Raw genomic sequence first — 17013 nt, 5'->3', positions numbered from 1 at the left:
GTCCAACATTGATATTTTATAACTCCTGACAGTGAATTTTTCTTGTTGCATTTTTCTGCCTGTATTTCTTACTTCTCTGTAGATGCTTTTTTTTTCCCCCTGGGGTAAGAAGGGATTTTAAAGGGTCATACCATTCCAGGGAGGTATTAGACAGCAGTTTCTGGAAGGGCTCCCAGTGTGTAATTTTTCTTGTTCAGTTGTTGATTTTTTTATGTCTCTAGAATTATTTTACTTAGTCTTAAAAGTGTCCATTTGTAAAGGCACTTTTTCTCTACGGAAGAGAAAAAAACTGATATAGCTGTAAAAAGGGTCAAAGTATCATACTAGTCCTGACTGCAGAACTTATGCTTCTTCCCTGTCAGGAGTTCACTTGTGGTTTTCATATTGGAACAATGGAATCCAGCACCATTTTGATGTTATCTGTCTATAAAAGGACTGCACTGGACCATTCAATGTTTCTCAGTTTAACTTCTAGTGAAAAGACTATTTTAAGTAACACCAATCTTGATATAGCTATCAATCTTTCTCTGAAAGCCTTTTCCTGCAGTTTTGTTTGTTCCTATTTTCTTAGATGTTTGATATAGTCCACATGTAGTGGCTACAGTTCAGAATAACCTGAATTTCTGCAGATAAACATAGAGAACTTAAATACAACGTGCCATGAAACTCAGCTCTTCCATAGCTTCCCATTCATTCTCCTCCTTTGGCAACAAAAGTAATATAAAAAATTATATTTCCATCCCACTTTGGTTGGGTCTTTGCTTCATGTTTGGATGGAAAGATCAGAGTTCCACCATTTCTCTCAGGTGAATTCTTGGACACTCAGACTGTAAACTGGGTCCTGAGTTTGGCTTTAGATTCCATACTTACCCCATAAAATAGAATCTAAAAATAGAAACATTTTCTTTCTCAGACATATGTTATAAAGACTCCTCCAATAGATAAAGTGCAAAGTGGAAAAAGCACAAACCTGCCTGCAGAGCAGAGCAGCAGGAAAAAGCAGAAAGTGCTTGTGCAGCTCTGAGCGCACTGAGCTCCTGATAAGAGTCAGAGAACAAATTATGGGCTGAGGAGCTCTTTGTGCTCACTGCTGGGGCTGCGAATGAAAATAAAGAGTTTGGGCTTCCACATCCAAACCAATATTTATGTTTATTTTTTTTTTTATTTATTGGTTCTTTCTGGAACTGTAGTTGTATGTACATAATTAACATTCTTTTTATTGAACTATTATGCTTCATAATGACATGTTAACTTTTTTTTCCATAGTTTAATGTTCTTAGGGGGAAAGAAAAAGTATTTTTAATATAGTGTGACTAAGTAACTTTTAATTTAACTTATAACTTTTAATTTATTAGAGCATAGTCTCAGAAGAAAACATGTTTAAAAATTTGTACAAAGATTATCCACAAGCTACACAATTACATTCCACAGCACCAAAAAAGCTATGTTAGTCTTTCCCAAGATTAAGCCAAATAGTTAATCAGATTGTTTACAGAAACTAAAGGATGGATTTTTTTCCTTCCTAGACCCCAGCTCCATCCAGTGTGAAATCTCCAGGCTCTGCTCTGGAACTCAAAACCATGAGGAGAATGTGCGAGGTGGGCTGGACTGCGCTCTCCAAAATGGACAGGAAAAGGAAAATTAAAGATGCTGTAAAGTTTTTTGCTTAAAATGCAGAAATACCCAGTGCCCTGGCATTGCCTGCAGTGTTGTTTTTCTCTCAGAGTTAGGACTTTGCATTTTTCTGTCATACTCAGTGTGTTTAATACTGTGTTCATTCCTTTACACATATGAACTGTATAGATCTATAACTGCAACCCCTGCAGAGCATTTTCCACCTTTCCTCCCTTGTGCTTCAAAATGTTGGGACAAAAATGAGCCAATTTTAAATTTTGAAATAAATAGAATTACATGGAAAGTTGTTTCAAAGCTGTTTCTGGCGTTAGAAATTCTGTTTTTAAAGAACTACTGTTATTTTAAATTTCCTGTGTTTTTCTTAACACATAAATGCTTAGTGGAAGAAATGTAGCTGTAAGTGTATGTACTTTTACCTGAAGTCCTCTTGCTTTTTCCTGCATCTTAATGGCTGTTAGACCTGTCTTTTTAGACTGTTTTGTTTTCAGTATGTTAAAATGGTTTTGAAACTTCTAAAATTTCAGTAGAATTACTTGTATTTAAAAAGATTTCAGCTTCACAAGGAGTAAAATATGCACATTATGAGATCATGAAAACAATGTTAAGATGTCATTAAATTATTTATCTGAAATATAAAGTGTGGGATTATTTGTTGTTGCTTTAAATATTTGAACACAGACAGAAATCACCCACCAGCCTTCCTAGGGACCAGCAGAAGTGCAAGGATAGATTAGAACATCTATTTCTGTGTTAATCCTTGATTAATCTTTGTTGGGATCTCTAGCTGCTCAGAGTGACCCTGAGAAAAGTTCCAAAGACTCCTTTCCCAGCCCGGCGCTTGAAGAAGGAGTCAGGGCTCTTCATTTCTCAGTCTCAAGGTTGTTTATTTTATCTGATCTATAAAAAATTTTCTCCTGCCCTGCCAAGGTCCTTCCAGCAGGACAGTTCCAGGCATTCTGCCTGCCCCCAGGGCAGTGTTATGTCTTTATACTACAAACTACGTATACAATGTTTGCAATTACTTTCCAATACCTATCACCTATGTTAGACAGTGAGCTTCTACTCTAAACCAATCTGTAAGTGCCACCATCACAGCAGAAGATGGAGGCCAAGAAGAAGGAGAGAGGCTGAACACACCCAGTCCCCTCCATTTTGCCTCCTGAACCCCTAAAATCTACTTTTCCAACCCATGATAACTTCACTAATACTCTACTTAAACTGTTGTGGCTTGCTGACCTTCATACAACGTTGATCATTTGCTCCATGGCTCATAATCAAAACCCCACAGGACCCAGGAGAGGGGGAATTGCCAGGACCTATGCGCCCCCCAGCAACTCTGAGAAGAGGGACCCCCATAACCCCAAAGTGAGGACACTAGAAACAAGGAACTCCTGGGAGAGGTTTTTGGACTCCTTGATTTTGGAGATATTTCTGGCCACCAGACACCCAGTGACTTCTAGAGATGGACTTGGTCAGTGGGACCTTCGAAGGCAATGCACTCACATCTTGTTTTTTCCCCAGACCAGGATTTCCCATTCCCAAAGCTTATCTAGATAGAGGAGAAGGCTGCAAGGAAGCCGAAGATGCCCCAGGACACCCAGGCAGGTGAGGAGGAAGTTGCTGCCCCGTTCCCCCTCTGTCCTGCTCCATCTCCCAGCCCAGCATGGCCCCCGGCTGCAGGACATCTCCACTGCTGTTGCTGTCCAGCCAGGGATGCACTGGGGGGATCTCCTTCTCCTTCCCTCTGGCACAGAGGCAAATCCCATCTTCTCCTTGTCCTTCCTCCCCCAGAGCAGGAGCTGAGGATGGAGACCAGGGAGGAAAAATCCCCAGAGCAGAACCTCATGGCAGAGGCCACTTCGAGTGGCTCCAGGGCACAGGAGTGCAAAGGGGAGGAAAAGCTCTGGAGATCCCGCAGGAGGAGGGGCTGCAAACCCAGTCCAGGATTCTCTGAGGATGAAAGACCCAGCCTGTGCCAGGAAGGCAGCCGGAGCTCTGGCCAGAGCTCTGAGGTGGTGGTCTATGAGCAGCTTGATGATGGCAAGAAGCCCCACCAATGCTTGGAATGTGGGAAGAATTTCCCCATGAGCTACCACCTGATCATCCACCAGAGGATGTGCACTGGGGAACAGCCCCATGAGTGTGGGGAATGTGGGAAGAGCTTCAGGATCAGCTCCAACCTGGTCGCCCGCCAGAGGATCCACACCAATAAACGGCCCTATCAATGTGGAGAATGTGGGAAAGGCTTCAGGAGAAGCTCCAGCCTGAAACTCCGCCAGATGATCCACACTGGGATACAACCCTATGTGTGTGGGGAATGTGGGAAGGGCTTCCGTGACAGCTCTCACCTGATCATTCACCAGACAATGCACACTGGGGAATGCCCCTACACGTGCTCAGAGTGTGGGAAGAGCTTCATTGAGAACTCCAGCCTGATTATGCACCAGAGGATCCACACTCAGGAGAGGCCTTACAAGTGTGGAGAATGTGGGAAGAGCTTCGGCCAGAGCTCCAGCCTGAATGCTCACCAGAGGATCCACACTGGGGAGAGGCCCTATGAGTGTTCTGAGTCTGGGGAGAGGTTTCAGAGCCAATACCGTCTCCTCAAGCATCAGCAGATTCACACAGAATAGAGGCCCTTCTGCTGCCCAGACTGCAGGAAGGGCTTTAAGAAAAACTCCACCTTTGTCACCCACCAGCGTATCCACACTGGGGAGAGGCCCTGACAGTGTCCCAAGTGTGGGAAGAGCTTCTCCCAGAACTCTGCCGTGACCCAACACCAAGGGAGGCAGCAGTAAGGGATGCCCTACAAGTGCCCTGTGTGCAGGAAGAGTGTCGCCTTGATTTTTTAAGATTTTCTAAGCCTTCTGATGTTTACATTCTTGTAGCAAACTTTCTCACACACTTTCTGTAAATAACTTATTGTTTTGCATTCTTTTATAGAAGAAGAAAAATTTGATGGACTGTTGGTTTGTCCAGTGTCATTGGAGAGGTGGCACTTTCACCCTCCAATCCACTGTCACTTTTAGAAAACTACAGGTGTTGGAGTCAGAAAATAAACTTTCCTTTTCTTCCCCTTGAGAGCAGCAGTGTGTGCGCTCGTGTTGTTTTGTGTCCTACAGTGACAGGAAGAGCGTTGAGCGCTGCTTCAACTCCATCCCCCATTAGAGGACCCCCACTGGATGGTCCACAGAGACCATCATTGGGCAGAGACTTGGTCATCCATAGTCCTGGTGATCCATGTTGGGAAGACACCTGGCTGATGGTCTCCACATCTTCCTGGCTTCCCTTGGACACTTGGACACAGCCAGAGAAAAATCCATTGGGGTGCAAACTGATGTCAGAATTTCATAGGGGATAGCACATTTTTTTATTTTTGACACCAAAAAAATCTGACCTTTGGCATCCAATCATTGCTTTGGGTGGCATCCAGGAATTCCAAATGGTGTTGGAGGTCTTTTCCAACCTGAATCATTCCATGATTCTAATTCTCTCTGGCTCACCAGCATCTTCCACGGCCAAATGGTGATGGACTGGGGCAAAAAAACCAGGATTTTGGAGACAATGGAATGGAAATCCCTCTTAAAAAAGGTCATTTCTACCCACCCAAGCACATGGATACTCAGCCAGCATGGACATGTAAATGCTTTTATTTTGGCCTTTATTTTCTTTCATTTTTCTTTGTCCTTCACCCAACATTGGGGTAAATATAAAGACATTTAACTAACACACGGATGGTGACATTGTGGGACATGGGTGGGGACATGGGAGGATGGGGATAAGGACATGGGTGCAGACATGGCTGTGGATGGCAATATAGGGCATGGGGGGGGGGTGTCACAGATAGAGATGGTGACATGGGGATGTATGGCCATGTATGAGGACATGGGGGACATGGCCATGGATGGTGACAAAAGTGGCCTAGGGGACAAGTCCATGGGTTGACATGGCCATGCGATGGAGTGTCCCATGGCCAAGGACAACACATCCCCACCACCACCATGATACTGTCCCTTTCATGCTATCATTTATTCATGCTACCTGGGGCCAGCAGAAAAGGGGATGAAGGACGACGGGGACCGTCCCTTGCTGTTCTCTGGACTGAACCTCAGAGGACTGAACACCTGGGGTGACACCGACACACTCACACCAAGGGAACACAGCTGTCACCACTGTGGTGACAGGGACACCTCATAAGGTGGCCCTACCTCAGGCTCGGGCCAGAGATCTGGGCTGTGGTGGGTCCTGTAGATGCTCATCAGGCAGATGACCCCTGGTGGGATGGGAATGGCCACTTTAGGGACAGCAGTGAGGGTGGGTGGTGATACTGGGTACACCCTGGCCATGCCATACCCTTGGGGATGACACGGCCATCACGCAGGGGGATGTCCTCAGTGCAGCGCCGGGACACAGCAGTGACAGAATTGGCATTTTTCACATCCTGTGACCCCCCTGTCCGTTGTGTCAGGCACTGCGTGAAAAACACCAATCACTTGTTTTTTAAAATTTTAGAAGTTTAATAGTAATAAAATTGTTATAAAAATAGCAATATTACTAGAGTAATAAAAATTTGGGCAATTAGGATTTAGGACAATATGAGACAATAAAAACAAAGAGTTACAGATGGTCTGGGTACCTTTTTCTGGTACCTTTTCAGCACCACAGCCAGATGTGCTTCCACAAACAAAGACATTGCACAGTTTTTTCCACTAAGATGCTTGAGCTTTACAACAGCAATTTCAGCTGTCAAACACAGAGGTTTGTAATATTGTTAGCATCTGTGCTGTCAAGGTCACACTGCACCATTGCAGATGAGAGTGAACCCTCATGGACTGTGTGCTTTGCAAATCTGTCAAATTGATGTCACACACATCCCTGAATTTGGCCGTTTAAAATACACCCATGTCTCAATTGGCACCTTTTCCTCAGCAATATGGGCTACAGTACACACAGGGCAAAGGCGACTGGATGCCATGGCACACTGGCAATCAGCTTTTGCAGCCTTGGGCATTCCTCAAACCATCAAAACTGATAAAGGGCCTGCTACACTTCACAGAAAACCAGGCAACTTCTACAGCTCTGGGGTGTATCACTCCAAACCAGCATCCCTCATTTACCAGCTGGACAAGCAATAGTGGAAAGAGCACATGGTGCCTGAAAAAGTATAGTTAATAAACAAAAAGGAGGTATGTGGTGAGACCCCACAGAGTAGAATAGCTAAAGCTCTATACACATTAAATCACTTAACAGTATTAGGAAAGTCCCAGAACCCAGTTATGCTAAATCACTCCTTATCAATGCAATCCTGTGATATTCAGCTGCCCAAATCCAAGGTAATGGCACGAGACCTCCTTACCAATACAAGGGGCGGGTCCCTGAGATCTCATTACCTGGGCTTGGGGACATTCATGTGTTCCAACAGACAGTGGGACATATTATGTACCTGCCAGATGCATCCAGCCTGCTCTGCATCCTGACAGCACCCTCCTGATAAACCCTCAGCAGACACAGAGCCGTGTGATCAGTGATTGATGACAATCTCACAGAAATCTGGGACTGCAGTTCACATAAAGATTCATCTGTTTACAAATTATCCCCCTATTTAAAAACTGTTTTCCTTGTCTACACATTGTTTCCTAGTTTTTGCATTTGTTTTTTTTTTTCCTTTAATAAGGGTTGAATGATTCTTGTTCTTATAGACTGTTATATTTTCTTCAAGGCTTAAATGGTTTGTTGTTTTTACAAATAAGTTGCAATCTGTAACCTATAAGCCTAATGCCTGGGGCATATTTACCTGAGCTCTCCCCTAGCAGTTCCTGGACATAAATGCTGCAGCTATAATGCAAATCAAAATTTATAGAAAAGAAAGTGTGAGATGTTGGTGTCACCTTGCCAGCCCCTGGGCTCAGTGACAAGGGCTTTGGCCAATTTGATCTCTCATAAGCCTGCAGGCATCTCAGTGGCCCAGGACCCAAAGGGGTGTGGAGTTCAAAGCAATGACAGCTTCCAGACCAGGCCTCTCAAGTGCTCTATATAAAGGAGGGAGTGGAAAACAAAACCCTCTCTTGCCACACAAACATCAGGGTGAGTGGTCTTTGTCTCCTGTGCCCCTCACCCTCCAGATGTGACCTAACACAGAGGCAGATCCAGCTCTGGATCACCTCCATGCAGGTGAATCCTGTTGTGTGATCCATGATGGAATCTCATCGATCCTCTCATTCTGCAGAAACAGGAAGAGAAACCAAATTGCTTGACCACAGGTACAGAGGGGAATCTGTGCGGGATTCCAGAAGGGATATAGGGCAGGATTCCAGACCCGGGCATGATTCCAGATCGGGATCAGGTAGAATTCTAAAGTGTATCTGGGCTGGATTCCAGAGCAGGATCATGTGGGATGGATGGAGCAGGATTGGAGTGGGATTCCAGAACAGGATTGAGGGGATTCCAAAACAGATCAGGTGGTGTTGGTGGAGCAGGACTGGGGTACAACGGATGCAGCAGGATCTGGTGGGATCCTTGCTCTCTGTGGGCTCTTCAGCCAGATCCAGCCCATGGGATGGGGACAGAGACAGGGTGACAGCAACTCTTACTCTCATCCTGGCAGGAATCACCAGCTGAATGATCCATGGTGCAGGTCCAACCCCTTCCCTCTCCCTGCAGAAAGCCACAAATTGCTGGCAGAGCTCATCCTCTGTTCCCACTCATCACACAGCAGCCCTTCCCAACAGACTGAGTTCCTGTTTTCCCATGTTTTAAACACAAGAATTACAGTTGTTCAAAATGTTTATTTCTCATGTATAAATACCCTGGTTTGGGCAATAAATCTCAGTCCCATCCTCCAGTGCCCAGCACTTCCTCTCAGGGAATGAGGAATAGAAAAGGGAACATTGGGAACTGGGATAAAGACACTGGGGATGGGAACACTGGGAAAGGACTCGGGACACCAGGAGCTTGGAGTGAGCACAGCAGGAGTGAGATGAGGACGTGACACCCATGCCCAGATCCATTCCTTGGGATTGATTTCCCACCCGGTGTCCCATGTCCAGGAGCAGACATGGGGACCAGAGATCATGGGGACTTGGTGGATACAGGGGACACAGACACATCCAGGGAATGGGCAGGCCTGGAGGACACAGTGGGGACATGGGGAACACAGGGAGTTGGGATCCTGAGGACGTGGGGATGAAGGATTCACAGGACACCGTGACTGAGGACACCAGGAGTTGGCTGGTGACACAAACACCGGGAATGGGGACACTGGGGCTAATTCCCCTTTATTTCCTGCCAGATGCAGCCCCCTTCTCGCTGCCCATCCCGGGGGCCTCGGGCTGCCCAGTGCTGCCTCCTCCAAGGAGCAGGTGGCTGTAGGCTCGGCGGCATTCCTGCAGCTCCACTGGTGTTCCTGTCTCCATCACGGCCCCGCGCTCCAGCACCACCAGGCGATCGGCCCCGTCCAGCACCCGCGGCCGGTGGGACACGACCAGGACGGTCTGGGCCAGCCCAGTGTGCACCCAGCGCTGTGCCTGGGGTCAGAGAATGCTCATCCCAACCCATCCAGCTCAGAGAATGCTCATCCCGACCCATCCAGCTCAGAGAACCCTCATGCCAACCCATCCAACTCAGAGAACGCTCATCCCAACCCATCCAGTTCAGAGCGTGCTCATCCCAACCCAACCAACTCAGAGAACATTCATCCCAACCCATCCAACTCAGAGAACACTCATCCCAACCCATCCAGCTCAGAGAACCCTCATGCCAACCCATCCAACTCAGAGAACACTCATCCCAACCCATCCAACTCAGTCCTACCCTGTCCCACCTGATCCCACCCAGTCCCGACCAACGAATCCCACCCAACTCTCAGTCTCACCCTAATCCCATCATCCTGTTCTTACCATCCCACCTCCCTGTTCTCTATCCCATCCCCATGCCCACTATGCCATCCTGCCCACACTATCCCCATTCCCACTGTCCCATCCCATCCTACTCCTACCACTCCAACCCTTCCCATTGCATTCCATCTCTGTCCTCATCCCAGCATTCCTATCCCTTTCATTCTCACCCCATCCCACCCCACCCCTTCATATCTACTTGTCTTCATCCTTTGATTCTACTTTCCTGCCATCCTACACCCCTGGTCTCTATCCCATTCTACTATCCTGTCCTATTTCTTCACCTTGTTGACCCACGCCACCCCATCCAATCCCTGTCTTCATCATATCATTCCCACTCCATGCCAATCATTATCCCTTATTGCCACCACCTCATCCCACCATTCCATTCCAGTCATCCCAGCCATACCATCACACCCCATTTTCACCAACTGCACCCCTATCCAGACCAACCCCCTTCATCCCACCCCACTCACCGCTCCATCATCTCCAGCATCCAGTGCCTCATCGAGGATGAGCACGGCCGGACGCCAGACCAGAGCCCGGGCCAGGACCACACGGCGCCGTTCCCCCACTGCCAGCCACCCCCCGTGCTCCCCCACCTCTGTTGGAGCAACTTCATGGGATCAGTGGGGTCCAGCCCTGGAGTTCTCCCCTTTTCTCCCACCCTCTGTGCTCCCCCACCTCTGGGGGGGGGGGGGATCCTGGGATCAGCAGGATCCCAGCACGAGAGGTTCCTCCACTTTCCCCTAGCCCCCACACTCCCTCACCACTGTGTGAGCATACCCATGGGATCAGTGGGATCTGACCTGCGTGAGCAATCCCATGGGATCAGTGGGATCTGACCTCAGGGATCCCCCACACATTCCAGCATCTGCCACCCACCCCACTCTCCCATCGCTGACAGAGGATCCTGGGATCAGGGGGATGTGCCCTAGGGGTGCCCCATCCCCCTGGCTCTCACCAGTGTCCCAGCCCTGCTCCAGCTCCTGGATGAGGTCCATGGCTCCAGCAGCAGTGGCATCCTCCCACAGCTCTGACTCTTCAGAGCACTCCAGCCCCAGAAGGATGTTCTCACGGATCGTTCCAGAAAACAGGATGGGATCCTGCTCCACCAGCACCACCTGCCCCAGCACCAACCCCTGTGATGCTGTCTTGGCTCTTGGTGTCCCCAGTCCTGTTCCATGACCCCATCACATCCTTGGTGTCCCCATAGTGTCCATCCCTGATCCCATTCTCCACATCTGTGTCCCCAGTGTCCCCACCCCTGACTTCTCACATTTCCCATTCCCATTCCTGTCATCCCCATCCCACTTCCCAATGTTCCTATCCCATTTCTTGTTGTCCTCATCCTATTCCTGATGTCCCCATCCCTCTTCCCAGTGTCCCCATTTCTGCTCCCATGCTCCTGTGGTCACAGTTCTATTTTATTTTCTGTCACAGACATCTTTTATGGAAAATCCTTTCCTCAGGATTTTTCCTCCTGAGAATATGAGAGGCCTCAGGAACAAAATGTAAACATTGATTATCTGCTGCTGTGGAATGCAACAGGTGGATCTTTCATTGGCCCATGTTGGGTGTTTGTAATTAATGGCAAATAACAACCCAGCTGACTCAGACAGAGAGCCGAGCCACAAGCCTTTTTTATCATTCTTTCCTATCCTATTCTTAGCTAGCCTTCTGATGAAATCCTTTCTTCTGTACTTTTAATATAGTTTTAATGTAATATATATAATAAAATAATAAATCAAGCCTTCTGAAACAGGGAGTCAAATCCTTGTCTCTTCCCTCATCTAAAAACCCCTGTGAACACCATCACAATTGTCCCCTGACCCCTGTCCCTATTTTCCCCATTCCATGCCCAGCATTCCCAGTGTCTCTGCTGTCCCACCTTGCGGTGCAGGTACTGGTGTTCATATTCTGGCAGCGGGATCCCATCCAGCAGCACCGTCCCCCTGCCAGGATCCCACACCCGCTCCAGCAGCGCCACGGCTGTGCTCTTCCCGCTGCCATTGGGCCCCACCAGCACTGTCACCTCCCCGGAGTGCACCTCGAAGCTCACATCCTGTGGGATGGGGACAGGTGAGAGAGTCTGTCTGAAATATTCCTCATCTGCCTCACGATCGCCATTGGGGGACCACTGAAGAGAAGACCCCACTGTCTAAAACCTCTGGTTATGAAGGATAAAGTCACATGCCAACAAGGCCCCGAGACCTGAGAGCATTGCTAAGCTATTGCCCACAGGTGTATTTACTATATGCTACACTGAGCCCAATGAGAAGAAGAAGGGGGCACCTTGCCTTTTTGCAACAGTAGCCTTGGAACCTGTCCCCTCTTTGCCTGGCTGGACTTCTCCTGAGTTTTTGGTGGTACCCCACAGAAGACCCCTCACTCGTCCTACAACTGCCGTGACAGACAGACTGAGATGTAAGAAGCCTCTCCATCAAAGACCGAGACATGAAACCCCTTGGTGAAAAGGCCCCCCCCACACTCTTTCCAAGGACTGGGACTGAGACCCCTAACCTGGGGGAGGTGTGTGGGGGAGGCAAGCTGACCAAAGCGAGATGGATGTTGCAGATGTGAGCAGTGGACCATGAAAACAATGGCTCACACCCACTGCCCCACTGCCGAACATGGACTGTGTGTACCCCTTTTCCAAATACTATTCTTTCCTCCCCGAATATACAATAAACTACCTTTGATTCAGTTGCAAAATCCATTCCCCTTCTCCCATCGAAAAAGAGTATAATTGGGGTCCAGATGGACTGCAGCTCTGAGATCTGCCCCACGTAACAGATGGATCCTCAACTGTACTGGACCAAAGGATTTCGTCTCTACGTTTGGTAGCTATATCCCCCTCCCCCTCTCTCTCTTTTCTCTCTCTTTCTCTATCTTTTTCTCTTCTTTAATCCCTCTATCGCATTTTGTTGTGGTCATTCAATAAAGCTGCATTTGTTTTATTACTGCAAAACCCCCTGTGCCGTGTCGGTTTTTTTGCACCCTGAGATCAATCCATGAACTATCAAGAAACCCATTCGTAAGGATGGATTGTGACAGCAGGTGATGCCAGAATTCCCACCCCCGGGAAATCCCACCTCCCCCCTGACCCACCTTCAGCACAGGGCACTCTGGATTTCCAGGATATGTGAAGGAGACCTTCTGGAAAGTGACGTGGCCCTGAAGCTCGGGGGTCTCCCGCGTCCCCCCGACATTCCCTGTGAGTTTCCAATCCAGGTATTCCCAGATCCTCTGTCCAGCAGCTGCATTGGTCAGGAATTCATTGAAGCCGTAGAGCAGCACCTGGGGAGAAAGAAGGGGGTGGCACTGGGATGGACAGAAGCACGGTCAGACGGACAGACACAAGCATTCCATGGGATCACCTGGACATGGCTGCCAACTCTGTCCTGGTTACAGCAGGAAGGTGACGAGGACCCCAGGAGTGATGGATCCGACACGGAGCTGCTGGTGGCTTCTGAAGAGCACCATGACCCGGATGGCCAGTTTGATCACCTGTAGGGATATTGCTGCCCCCAACCCACTCCTGGTGTCCCCATTTCATCTGCCCCCAATCCACTCCTGGTGTCCCCATTCCATCTGCCCCCAACCCACTCTTGGTGTCCCCATTCTGCCTGTCCCCATCCCACTCCTTTATCTCTGTGTCTTTATCTCTGTTCCTGGTGGCCTCATCTCTGTTCCTGGTGTCCTCATTCCTGTTCTGGTGTCCCCATCTCACTCTTGATGTCCCTATTTCTGACCCTGATGTGTCACAGACATATTTTCTAAAAAATCTTTTCACCAGGATTTTTCTCCTGAGAAGCTGAGAGGCCTCAGAAATGAAATGTAAACAATAATGATCTGCTGCTGTGAAATGAAGCAGGTGCATCTTTGCTTGGTCTCACATGGTTGTTTTTACTTGATGACCAATCACAGGTCCAGCTGTGTCAGACTCTCTGGTGAGTCACAAGATTTTATTATTCATTCCTTTCTAGTTTTCTAATGTCTCCTTTCTCTTTCTTTAGTATATAATTTTCTTTTAATATAATATATATCATAAAATAATAAATCAGCTTTCTGAAACATGAAGTCAAGAACTTTGTCTCTTTTCTCATCCTGGGGACCCACTAACACCACCACACTGATGTTTCCAACCTTTATCCCAGTGTCCCCATCCTGTTTCTAATGTCACCATTCCCATTCCTGCCATGCCTGCTCCTGAACCCAATGTCCCTGTCCTGTTGTACCCATTCCTGGCGCCCTCTTCTGCTCTGAGTGCCCCCATCTCAGCCGCTGGTTTCCCATTCCTGGTCCCAGTGTCCTCATTCCCAGTACCCCCATTCCCAGTGTCCCCATCCCTGATTCTGGCATCCCCATTCCCTGCTATTCCCATTCCCAGTCCTCTCTGACCCTGTAGACAAGGACAAGGATTGCCAGCTCCAGCTCTATCTGCTCCTTCAGCCTCAGCTCCTTGGCCAGGTTACATCTGTGCTGCTCCTCCTCCTCCTCCTCCTCTGCCGAAAAGGTTGGGATGGTCTCGATGGCAGCAACAGATTCCTGTACCCCCACAGCTGTGCAGGCAGAAGCTTCCAGCATGGATTGCTGAAGGGCCTGTGGCAGCAACGGGGGATCTCCAACTTTCCCAGGTCACCTTCCTGGCCCACCATGCACATCCCATCTCACCACACCCACTGTATCCCCACTATTGCGTTCCCGCCATCCCACACCCTTCTCTCTCACTCTCACCATTCCCATCCATTCTCCCAGTCCTAATCCCACCATCCCCATCCCCACTGTCTTATCCCCACCATCCCACCTTACCTCATCCTTCTCTTCCCATCCACACCATTCCCATCTCCACCATTTTGTTCTATCCTCATGTCAGCACTCCCACCATCCCACTCCCCTGGTCTTTATCCCCTTTTATCCCACCATTTCCACCTCCATCGTCCTCCTTTCCATTCTCCATCCCATCCCATCCCCACCATCCCATTCCCCTCGTCTTTATCCCATTTCATCCCACCATTTCCACCTCCATTGTCCTCCTTTCCATTCTCCATCCAATCACATCCCTTCCCCACTATCCCATTCCCCTAGCCCCCATCCCAGCTCCACTACTCCCACCTTTCTTCAGTCCACTCCCACTCTTTCCCTCCTACTGCTGACCTGTTTGCGGGTGCTCTGGATGCGGCGAGTGGCGATTCCAAGGAGACCTCCAGCAGTGCCAGCAGTGCCAGCCCCGGTGCCAGCCCCACCGTGAACCCCCCCACCACCAGGGCCATCACCAGGCTCCGCAGCAGCTGGTTGGCTCCACTCGGTGCTGCCCTGCACACCCGTGGCACTTCCATGGAAAACTGAGCCAGGAGCTCAGCTGCAGGGTGGGAAAAGAGGTTGGGATAGTGATGGGTGAGACCATGATCCCATCCTGGATGATCCCATTCAGGATGGGAATGATGTGGGAGCAGTGGGATGGAATGATGGGAATGGCTGTGGAGATGGTCAGGGTGGAATGGGGTGGGACAGGGGAGATGGGATGGTGGGAATGGAAATGGTGGGATGGGGTGATGGGATGGTGGGAGGAAGCTGGGGATATGCAACAGGGTGGAGGCACGGGATTGAGAATAATGGGGACAGAACAGCGGCTAGCATGGGAAAGTGGGATGGGGACAGGATGGAACATTGCAGTAGAATGAAGCCAGGAAGATGGCATGGGATGGGATGGGATGGGATGGGATGGGATGGGATGGGATGGGATGGGATGGGATGGGATGGGATGGGATGGGATGGGATGGGATGGGATGGGACGGATGGGATGGTGGGAATGGGATGGGATGGGATGGGATGGGATGGGATGGGATGAGATGGGATGGGATGGGATGGGATGGGATGGGATGGGATCAATGGAATGGGATCAATGGGATGGGATCAATGGGATGGGATGGGATGGGATGGGATCAATGGGATGGGATGGGATATGATCAATGGGATGGGATGGGATCGATGGGATGGGATGGGATGGGATGGGATGGGATGGGATGGGATGGGATGGGATGGGATGGGATGGGATGGGATGGGATGGGACAGGTGGGATGGGTCAGGTGGGATGGGGCTGGGCCGTGCCCCGTTACGTGCTGGTGTTCTTTGGAAGAAGTCCAGGTCTTGGTGCACCAGGTGGGAAAAGAGCTGCAGGCTCAGGCTCTGACAGAGATGCGCCATCAACATCATGAAGAGAGACCGCCGGCAGCCAGAAAACAGCACACTGTGGGGGCACAGGGACACGGTGACATCAGGGACACTGGGGACATGGGGACAGGCCCTGGGAATGCTGCAACCCACCTTGTGGCTCCAGCAGCCGCCACCATCCCAACAGCTCCAGCGGTGACTCCATCCCCACTCCCGATGGCATCCAGCACCTTCCCAGTGGTGTACAGCCCTGCCATCTCCCCTGGGTGTCACCGAGGCTGTGTCACCAGGATGTGACCACTGACACAGGGGGACCCTGATTTGTGGGGGGCAGGACTTGGTCTACAGAGCGGGGATCTAATTTTGGAAAGGCAGGACACGATTTGGGCAGGAGACAATTTAGAGAGGTCAGGACCCAATTTTAGGGGTTTGGTGAAAAATTTAGGGATTTTACACCCAATTTAAAGTGTCAGTACCAATTTTGGGGGGGTTAAGCACACAATTTTATGGATCAGAACCTAGACATAGAAGATCAGGACCTTAAGATCCCAGGTCTTAGAGGTCAACATCCATTTTTGGCCATCAGACCATAAGTTTGAGGGTCAGCACCCAATTTTGGGTGACCAACAGTCAAGTCTGCAGGGTCAGAACCCAATTTGGAAAGTGAGCACCCCACTTTGGCAGGGTCAGCACCCAACTGAAGGGGTTAACTCACAATTTAGGAGGGTCACCACTCTATTTTAGGGTGGTCATTGCCTATTTAGGGGCTCAACACTCAATTTTAAGGCGCCAGCATCCAATTTGGTGGGGTATCCCAGATTGGGGGGGTTCCCAATTTGGGGCTGCAGAGCCCAAATTGGGGGTGTCAGCACCTGTCACCACATGTTAACGTCCTAAGGTGACGTTAGGATGTTTGTATCCCCATCTGTGTGTTCTGTTTATGCTGGATATCATGTCCTGTGCCTGTTGCCTTTTCAAGGCATGGCGACCTGGTTCTTAGTCCGGCACGGTGGCCCAAACCCCAGGGTCACTCAGTCCACATGCTCCTGACACCAACGTGGTGGACAGCAAATGGCATTTATTGAGGGGTCACAAGGGTTTTTATAGCTTGGGCAGTCAGTGTCATTTCCTTCTGCTCACATCCGGCTGGGTGCAGCCAGGTACGGAGCAAAGGTCTGACTGCAGGGGTGGGGGGATGTCCTGACTGACCGTACAGCCTGATTTCTTCCGCACGTAGATCCCTAACTCTCCACATTTCCCCCTCCCTCATGATTAGTAAAAATTGTATAAAATTATAAAATGTACAGGT

The 17013-nt window shown here is 49.3% G+C and overlaps 1 protein-coding gene across 1 annotated transcript; it reads right to left on the bottom strand.

Moving 5' to 3' along the window:
• Positions 1-8909: 8909 nt before the first annotated feature.
• Positions 8910-15961, bottom strand: LOC134430555 (antigen peptide transporter 2-like). Its single transcript, XM_063178310.1, is given in 12 exon segments — positions 8910-9158; positions 9995-10131; positions 10492-10651; positions 11419-11592; positions 12639-12827; positions 12908-12937; positions 12939-13037; positions 13932-14132; positions 14688-14722; positions 14725-14892; positions 15650-15780; positions 15858-15961. Coding segments are annotated over 12 exon segments (1677 nt in total).
• Between the last annotated feature and the right edge of the window lie 1052 nt (positions 15962-17013).

The sequence above is a fragment of the Melospiza melodia genome, chromosome 29 (assembly GCF_035770615.1).
Source record: "Melospiza melodia melodia isolate bMelMel2 chromosome 29, bMelMel2.pri, whole genome shotgun sequence".
Taxonomy (NCBI): Eukaryota; Metazoa; Chordata; class Aves; order Passeriformes; family Passerellidae; genus Melospiza; species Melospiza melodia.
Note: the sequence above shows the minus strand (reverse complement) of the source record. Positions and strands in the feature narration are given on the sequence as shown.